At 38.3% G+C, this 9,641-nt stretch overlaps 1 protein-coding gene across 1 annotated transcript in view; it reads right to left on the bottom strand.

Moving 5' to 3' along the window:
• Window positions 1-412: 412 nt before the first annotated feature.
• DIAPH3 (diaphanous related formin 3) overlaps window positions 413-9,641 on the bottom strand; it is a 747,362-nt gene continuing 738,133 nt past the window's right edge. Inside the window, exon 29 of the mRNA XM_063425945.1 lies at window positions 413-1,090. Coding sequence (XP_063282015.1) covers window positions 834-1,090 — 257 coding nt within the window. The 3' untranslated portion in view covers window positions 413-833. The remainder of the gene's footprint in view (window positions 1,091-9,641) is intronic.

Raw genomic sequence — 9,641 nt, 5'->3', positions numbered from 1 at the left:
TAATACACTTTTTGGAATTATTCATGAGGTTTCTTGTTATCTTTATTTTATAGAGATCACACATATTCTGTACTATGCTTATCTTAAAACTTTTGAAGAAAAAATTGCACTTTCATTGATCCAAAATGTAATCTCCTGAATGCTTTACCTATCTAGTAACAGTTTCAAAACTTTGTAAATATGCCGGAGATTAAATGTAGTGTAGAACAAACATACTCTATGAAAGCATTAAATTTTTATTATCTTCTGTTCATTCCGAATCTCTGCCAGAAGAATTGAAGGTATATAGCAGCACACATACTTTTAAAGCCAACTCGTTGCCGTACATGGAGTTATTTTGCCAATACATTTTTTCTTTTTCTAAAATACATTCCAATTATTATCATGGAGTTATTTTGCCAATACATTTTTCTTTTTCTAAAATACATTCTAATTATTATTATAAACTTTCTTTTACCAAAATGCTCTGCTAACAAGGACGCCTTTAATACAATGCTTTTGGCATACATCTTCCTTGATCATTGTTGGAAAATGTGGTACTGTCAAAGAATAGCTGATGCCTTAAGAATGCATATGAAACTTGAGAGCTGGTGCATATGCATATGTGGTGGAACAAAGCAAGGTGGTCACGATTTCATTGAACATTTCCAATACAAAATATTATGTAAGAATAAGGTTACAGTCTGATAATGTCTAATTCATATCGTATGCATAAATACAGTTTGGAGGCAATGGAGTCTCACGAAATCTAAAGTTGTTTGGTAAAAAGATTTTGAGTTTCCACTTGACATGCTATCTATTGTTGGAGAAAATGACTGAGCAATTAGACACTATCACAGGGCGCGCAGCCTTGCAAGGAGAGCCTCAACTTCAGGAATAGACTCTGTTTTTTGAGCTGGGCCATGACCTTTTCCTTTATCTCGGTTGGATTCTGGAGCAAAAGTTTCTTTTTTACCAGCAGCCTTGCTTCTTGTTATGGAGGAATGTGCTTCTGACTCATAAATGAGTTCCTTAGCAACTGGAACCCTTGATTGGTTTGAGTGGATATTTGGTCGGGACCGTGACCTTTCAAACTGAGGTTTCAGGTTTTCTGTAAATATAAAAAGAAGAAAACATTATCAATGCAGTTCTTTGCAAATAAAGCATGTAGTCATTGTGTTTGTGTTAATTTAGAGATTTATGGAAAAAGCTACATTTATTTATTTATTAAGGCCACCAGCAAAAGTAAAAAACAAAAACAAACAAAAAATAGGTAATTGGTTATAGTGAATCTGGCCCAGGAGAGCAGGATATTGATGATGGCAATATTTTTCTATCATGGTTATTTGCATTTTCACATAAAATGAGTTTGATAAACAGGGCAGGTCAGAAGTAAATATATTTTATTTTCTATTGCATCCATTAGAAAGAAAATGTAGGCTTGTTTTACTGGCTATAAAATTTTCTGTGGTAGAAGTAAACTTTACATTCTGCAATCAAATTCACATTGCGGTTTCATCTATTTTCTTATCCCCTTCTAGGAAGCCAGCATTCTATGACAATGATCTTGACTTATCACAACAGCACAAGGAGCCAGCACTGCCGGATGGTGATTAAACAACAGTGTGCGACTTAAAACAGAACAATATTTTTCCTCTTTTCAAGCATTAGTCTTCGATCGACCTGGCTTGCACATGATCTCTCCAACAGATCTCTGACTTAAATCAGGCTTATTATATATTCATGTAACCTTGAACAGGGTATTGAAAATGGCTTCACAAACTTGATATGACATTTAAAGTTTTTTCGGTTATCCTCTGAAAGATGTTCTATCATCTCAGTAGTAATGACTTTGGAGCACAGGCAGTCACTCTTGACAGTGTGTTTTATGCGAGTCCTGGAAAATCCTACCAAAAACAGCTTGTACATTTAAAGGTGGTTGCTGAAGATATTTACTGCATTGTCATTTTCTGACCAGCGGCTCTCAGTGATGGATGAGTATTTTACACGGAATCTTGGACAATCTTGACAATTTTCAACAGTGAGTTCACCTTCGAGCTACAGGAAAATAGAAATCCTGCTTTTGATGACCAAGTGACCTAAAACCTTGTAATACTGTTAGGATTTACGGTTAAGAAGAATTACTTACTATTATAGCAATTCTTAATACCCATCACCATCTCTTAATTTCACTACAGGAGAAACATTTTGCCACTTGAACATTACAGTATAAAATGATTCCAAGAGGCTGATAAAGTTATAAAACATTAAGGCCAGCAAGTGCTATTCTGGTGAATGTAAATTTTACTGACAAATATTTCATTTTACGTTTTTTTTGTCTTTTATCTCCAGAGACAGGGAAAAATAGATCAAGAAAATGAAACTGATGCAGCAAAATAAAAATAGAACTCAAAGAGCGCAAAGACATTTCAGCATGTCATTGATTCGCAGATGGTTGTTGTACTCTTTCATTGTAATTTTAAAAGCCTTACTAAAATGAATTAGGCATTTGTCTAAAAAGGTTTTTGTATGTTATTCATTGTATAAAAGTATAATTAATTGTCTGGCTGTTTTTGATCCCTACTCTGTAGCAATCCCTACATTCATCCTTTGAAAATGTCAAGTCCTATATACCTCCTCTTGATTATTCTGTCAAACAATCTGAAAATTCTTATAGCAAAGCATAACACATTTGTTATTGAAATTCAAGACACCGTACAAAACAACTAACATCTCCATGTAACTTCTAACACAACTATGCCATTTTAAAATACACCACATTGCACTAGCCATATAGATTGGAGTAGCTTTGTTGGTCCAGTAATTCAGATACCAAAAAAAAAGGGGTATTGTAGTGAGCTATTGTTGGATTCAACTAACAATATATATGTAACCCCTCTGGGATTACAGTTGTTTCTGCTTTGTCATTGACTATCTGGGATCACAGTAATTTCTGCTGTGTCATGGACTACTCTGCAGTTTTAGTGCAGTGACCAGCAGATTGTGAGCTTTGGGACACATGCCTGGATATATATTCAGGACTCCATTTGAGTCTTGAGAGTTAATTAAGAGCTGATGCAAGAATTATGCACCCCATCTCCCAGGTAGCAGAGACTCAGGAGGAGAGGTAACTGGGGTAAACGACCACAGAGATTTAGGTGGGCCTATGCAAAACCCGGTTACATATATTAAAAAAGTATATTTTGAAACTTAAGGCACAAGTGACATACTGATAGGGGAGAGGTGTGTCAAATAGCAGACAGTGGTTCCGTGAGTGAGGAATGCGGGGAGTGGAGAGTAGCCAGACTAATAAACCAGGTTAATAAGAGATCATAAATCATTTACTTTCCTGAACCTGTCACTCATGGGCGCAGACACCTTTCTCCAGCAGGCCCTCCTCATGAAGCACCAGGAGCCAATGTCACTGCTGTACTACAGCATTGAGGTCTATGGAGGATCCCGCAATGGATATATGATAGTTATATGGTGCCAAAATGCATTGCATGTATGATAGGTTGTGAGCACTAGGGTACATCAGAATTGGGCTGCAATGATGATTACAGCTATTTATGTGCCACTGAGTTGTCATTGGTTGAAATATTTGACAGTTATGTGCACTTACAATATACATTTGTGAGGACAATGAGTGGTGTCAGAAGTCAGAATGCATTCATGTATGATAGGTTGTGAGTATATCCATTTAAAGAAAACTGACTATGGTCAATCTTTGGGCTTAAAGGGAAACTATAGTGCTATTAATATAAAGTTGTATTCCTAGCACTATAGTATGCTATTGTGCCCCCCCCCCCCCTTTTCCATAGTGTTGATAGGGTAAAAACCCTTTTGTCACTTACCTGGTTCCAGCGCTGATGTCCCTTGTGCTGGGTCAGGTTTGCCTTCTCTCCTCTTCCGATGACGTCAGTTAATGCACAGCGATCGCATTAGGACTATCCCATAGGAAAGCATTGAATCAATGATTTCCTATGGGTTTTTAGCTGTCGCTGGATGTCCTCATGCAACGCAGAACAAAGGTCTATTAAGGACCCGGGGGTGGAGTTAACCCTGCAAGGTAATTATTGCAGTTTACCAACAACTGTGTATCAACATGGTCACCCCCCTCGCCCTAATTTTGTGCCGTTGCATAAACTTTTTTTTGTATGTACTGGTTTGTATCTGTGTGTCAGGGTGTGTGTATCCGTGATTGAATGTGCCAGTGTGTGTATCTGTATGTGTGTATGTACCAACCTTGAGAATACATCTTGTTATTTGAGAAATATTCCCTACTTTACTATTATTTCTACCTTGTACAGCCAATATGCTGGTTAGTCAGATCCTGCTTTATAGAGAGGGTTTAAATACTTAACCCCCTAGTTACAGGTTCCTATATCTACCTACCTACTATATACAGTAACCATTACGTTTTACAATGAATAATAGCCCATAATGGTTTTGATGAATGATCCTTCTTATCACACACTAGTCGGTCTACTAAGGGGTAGGGCGTTAGAGATTACACCCTCCCCCTACAGCGTCTGACCTGCCTTTAGCCTTCAGACCCAGGCCGTGTGGTGAAAAAGGAGGAGTGTTTAAGATCCAATCACTCATCAAACACATCCACCCCCCCCCCCCTTGACACACTTTGACTGATTGCCTCAGTATCCAATGACTAGCGTCACAGATCGTGACGCGGTAGGAGGGGGGCGGGGCGAGTATTGGCGGATCTGCGTTGACGGATCCGCAAGCCATCCAATGGCCTGCTTCAACAGGCTATGATGCGGAAGGTGTGGGTGTGGTAACCATACGTCACTTACCCACGCCCCTCCACACACTCGAACAGCTGCAGGGCCTTTCCTCCCTGATTATACAGGTATTTAACCGGCATTTGGATACACAGTTTCAAACTTGCTCCTGACGACGGCGTGTATTCACGCTGAAACGCGCGTCGAGCGCTTCTCTTTATTATTCTCGTTTTCACTTTAGGTAGCACTTAGCACTTAGGTAGTTAGTATGTGGTGATTTTCTAGTTTACCAGATTTTTTTAGTTTCTTAGGACAGGCAGCCTTTGCTAATTGTGGTATGCTCTAGTATCCCTGGTGATAAGGGCTTTTTTTACCCAGGGCTCAGTACCATTCTGGTACCCACTTTATTTTCTTAGGCAGCCTTATGAGAGTTAAGAGATTTTCCTATTGGGATTGGGATTGGGGGTCTCTTTTTTCTTTCCCCTCCACCTACTACTAGTTACTCTTTCTCTCTTCCTCTCCTGTTATCTGGCAATTAGGCACTTTATACTGTGATCAGAGCTACTATCTTGGGATCCCCTTGTTTCAAGGGTCTCCCCTTTTTTTGTAAACACAGATATATATATACACACACTGGCATACAGATACATACACCATGACACACAGTGTGTATCTGTGTGTGTGTATGTATGTATGTATGTATGTATCTATGTGTCAAAATGTGTGTATCTGTGTTTGTATGTGTCTGTGTGTCAAGGTGTGTATATTTGTGTTTGTATGTGCCAGTGTGTCACTGTGTATGTATCTGACACACAGATACACACACAAACTGGCACATAGTGGCACACAGATATACACACCTTGAGACACAGATACACACCTTAACACACAGTGTGTATCTGTGTGCGTATGTATCTGTGTGTCAAGGTGTGTGTATCACACACACACACACACATTTAACTGACCTTTTTTCTTCCTTCAGTGCTGCAGGCTGTTGGCTTAGGATGGTGTGCCAGGTCGGCAGCTACTCACTCCCCACTGCGCTCCTGCTCTCCCTCCGGCCAGCGCGTTCTGACTGGGAGGAAGTGCTGTCACTTCCTCCCAGTATCCCATACAACAGCAGTTTGGTCGGTCGTGATGTTAGACGCCAGCGGAGCCTGACCAGACCCCTGTTTAGTGATACCCATCGGGTGGCCCTAAATGCTTGGGCCACCCGATGGGCAAATTGCCGCGTAACCCCAATTCTGCTCTTGAGGAACCCTAGGGTTCTGTGGAACACTAATTGGGAAATGCTGGTCTACTTCATCACAATCTACAGGGATGCTGTGCGATAATCTGACTGGCGACATTATTATTAATACACATACAAAGACACTAGTAAATAAAGAGTCTCTCAAGGCTAAGTCAGTAAGGGGTTAAAGTAGTTCTTGTGTCTATGTTCCTGCAGGCTGAGAAAATGCAGTGTTTACATTGCTGCCTATGACCACCTCTAGTGGCAGTGACTCAGAAGGCCATTAGATGTGCATCCTAGTCTGGTGCTGCACAGTGTGCAGCAGTGGTGTTCAGCGTCTGCACGCTCTCCATGGAGGTGCTACATGCTCAGCATAAATATGCACTGATTGAATGCATCTCTATGAGGAAATGCTGACTGGCGTAGCATTGTGTTTTAACGTGCATGCGCAAGACCCTCCCCAATGCTTTCTATGGGCGAGCATTGGATTAGCTGAGATCAAGATCGAAAGTCAATTATAGGAGGGGCTGGTAACCTAAACAATATAGTGTCAGGAATACATGTTATAAATATTTGGTAACTCAATATATGGTTAACAATCAGCATAAGAAAAAATAAATACTATGACTAATGTAAACATTTTCATCATAATCATGTTTTGGTCTTCTTGATGGTTAACAACAAAATGGTTAAATTAATTAATGTAGGGGAAATGCAGAAAAATTGCATCTTTGAAAAATAAAGCTATTATAGGAAATGCTGCATTATTGAAAGTTGCACTTTACATGAGCAAGTAATTAATATAAAGGTTAAATCTATTTACTTTGGTAGGTGAGGAGCATTAGATAGACATTTTGCATAATTGGCTTGTGACTTTTTGAAAACGTGGTTATAAATAGTGCTTACAATGCTTCATTAACCTATAATTGAATTACAAATTTAGGATTTTGACTTGGAAAATGAAAGGAAATTACTTTATTAAATGAAAAGACGATCACTATGCAGATTATCAACATTTTTATTTTGGCAGCAGTGCAATATATTTTTAGATATTGCCAAATTATTTACTGAATATTGATTCCCCAAAGACCTTATAATGAACATCCACAAAGAGAACTTGGTGCAGACTATTTAGTATGAGTTAAATGATTATTATAACAATTATTATTTTTATTTTTTTGTGCACACAAGGTCACAAATCAGGATGGGCTAATTCTCTCTAAAACAGTAAGCTTGTCTCACATTTTAAGGAACACTCCACTTGGTGAAGAGCTTTAAGGGTTAACTGCAGGTCCCCATAGTCTTAATTTATAAAAGGGACATTTTTTTAAAATAAAAATACAAAAAATTCCTTTAATAAATTCATTTAGCTGAACCCTCCTGTCACCCAAAAAAGTTTTTTTTATTTCTTCAAATAAACAAGTAGCACGGTGCAATGGAAGCGGTGGACACTGGGCAGGAAACACTTATGAGTGTGTGCCGCCATCTTCCTCTGGCTAAAGAAGAATCCCGCAAGACATGTGTATGTCCATGAATGTGTATCAATGTGTCTGAAAGCATGTATTTGAGTATGTGTGGGTTGGTGGGGGTTCAGCGACTGCATTTGTAAGACCATAGATGTTATGGCCACAGCCGTCCAGAGTCGACTGCGAGTCGAGGCAGCAGATGGACAGTGACACCTGCTAGATGGAAACTGTGCTACAGGCAGAGAGGAAACAGATAGGAGTCCTACCACTAGATTCCAGGGATCCTGGGAAGTTAATGTTTTTATTGCAATTTTTTTCATTATGTTCAAGTTTCACCTAAGGCCTCACAAAGCCTAGAGCCACATCTGATCATCACAAACAGCATGACAACACCATACTTCAAAAAAAAGCAACAGATTCAAAACTTTCCTATAAGAAGAGTCCAATTGGCAGAGAACAGTGATTGACAGGCATTTTAAATAGATACTAAGACTTCTGTATGAGAAGTATTAGATTTGGACTGAGATACTTATTCAGGATGATCTATGATCTATGAAGAGGCAGACACGGTACCTGGCGGAGTCCTTCCCAGCACTGGATTAGAGATCAGGTTTAAGGATTTATATATTTTTTTTTTAAAAAGGAAGTTGATGTCTGACTGATCACAACATGCAATATGCTTTCTAATTCATTACTGAAGATAACAGGAGGAGGGCAGCCCATTTCGAAAGGGTTACTCTGACACTGGTTATTGGTTGGAGTAACCTTTTATCTTTTTCTTATGTCGATTTTTGGAAAAATTAGCAAAGAGCAGACCTTCAGATAACCCACCACCATACTTCCAGCTGTCACTTCAACGAGTTAGGAAGATAAGAATGTATTTGCTCAAAATTAAATAGATACATAGGGAGTATGCCACTGTCAAAATCTGCCATAGATCACAGTGTTGTACTCCTATACATGTACCAGATGAAGTTGCCAGAAGCTGAAAATGGAGCAGAAGAGGAAGAGAGTGGTGTTGAGGAGGTTCAAGTAGATCTATATTCGCTCTACTCAAGTCATTGTTACGTAACTGGATATATTACCTTGGGTGGGTCTTTGAAAAAAAAAAAAACCAAAACAAACAATTAGAAGAAGAGAAAAATGTATGTAAATACCTTATTGTCGACATGCTATTTTAAACAGGGATATTCACTAAAATGAGAATTCAATGTGAATTTCAGCTTTGAGGCCGCATTTCAAGATCAGCTATTATAATATTAAATTCATAATTCACTATGAATTCTCAGTTTAGTGAATAACCCTGAATGTTTTTATATCTATTTCCTATCTTCTTTTGGCTCTGTTAAATACTAGAGAAAAATTTCAAAATCCCATTAACATGATGCTGCATTTCATTAAGTGTTTATGACTATTTCACTGGAGAAATATACATTTAAAATGTGCAATATAAAACAATAGGTTTTATTTGCTAAAGAGTGCATAATTAAAAATGGGATTGCCAAAAAATACCAATGTTTTTTGTTTTGGTTAGAAAAACGCTGTGACCTAGCTTTATTTTACAATTTGTGGGGGGGTTTATGGGTTTATCCACTATTGAAATATTGCTATAGCTAATATATTATCTGTGGACCTATTTAGTGTAACTATTATAAAGAAATTCCAGGCAGAACGAAAAACTATTACGAAAGGAAATAGCCATCTGGTTCCAGAATCTGAATTCCCAATGGAATAGCAGAAGCAATAACCTACAAATCCACCACAAACACATTATATAACTATACTGTCATTTAAAGTGTCTAAATACTTACCTATGGCCCTTCTGGTAGGTAACAGTATACAATTATGCTTCTCAATAACTTGTACATGTTCTGGTATTTCTACCTACAACAGGGTACTTAAATGTTTAATAAATTGTATCAGTTATTTCTTAGGGGTACGTGATTGGCGTTTATGGACATTGCTCTATACAAGGTACTTTATGTTGTAGTGCCCCAGTACCTTGCACTTGATATGCCAAAGGTTTATTCATGAACTAGTATGCTATTTATTTTCCACAGAGCAAATGTTTTCCCGGGATATAACAAAAGTAGTATGATAATATTCTAGACTTTCATAAAAACAGCTTAGTCCACAGGTGTGAAATTGGGTTTTATGCCCTTTAAATTGGTACATTTCTCTGTTCTATCTGGTATTTCAACTGAAACCTGTGTGCTAACATGCCTG

This window comes from Pelobates fuscus, chromosome 1, assembly GCF_036172605.1.
Source record: "Pelobates fuscus isolate aPelFus1 chromosome 1, aPelFus1.pri, whole genome shotgun sequence".
Lineage (NCBI taxonomy): Eukaryota > Metazoa > Chordata > Amphibia > Anura > Pelobatidae > Pelobates > Pelobates fuscus.
The sequence above is the reverse complement of the archived record's forward strand: the minus strand, read 5'-3'. Positions and strand labels throughout refer to the sequence as shown.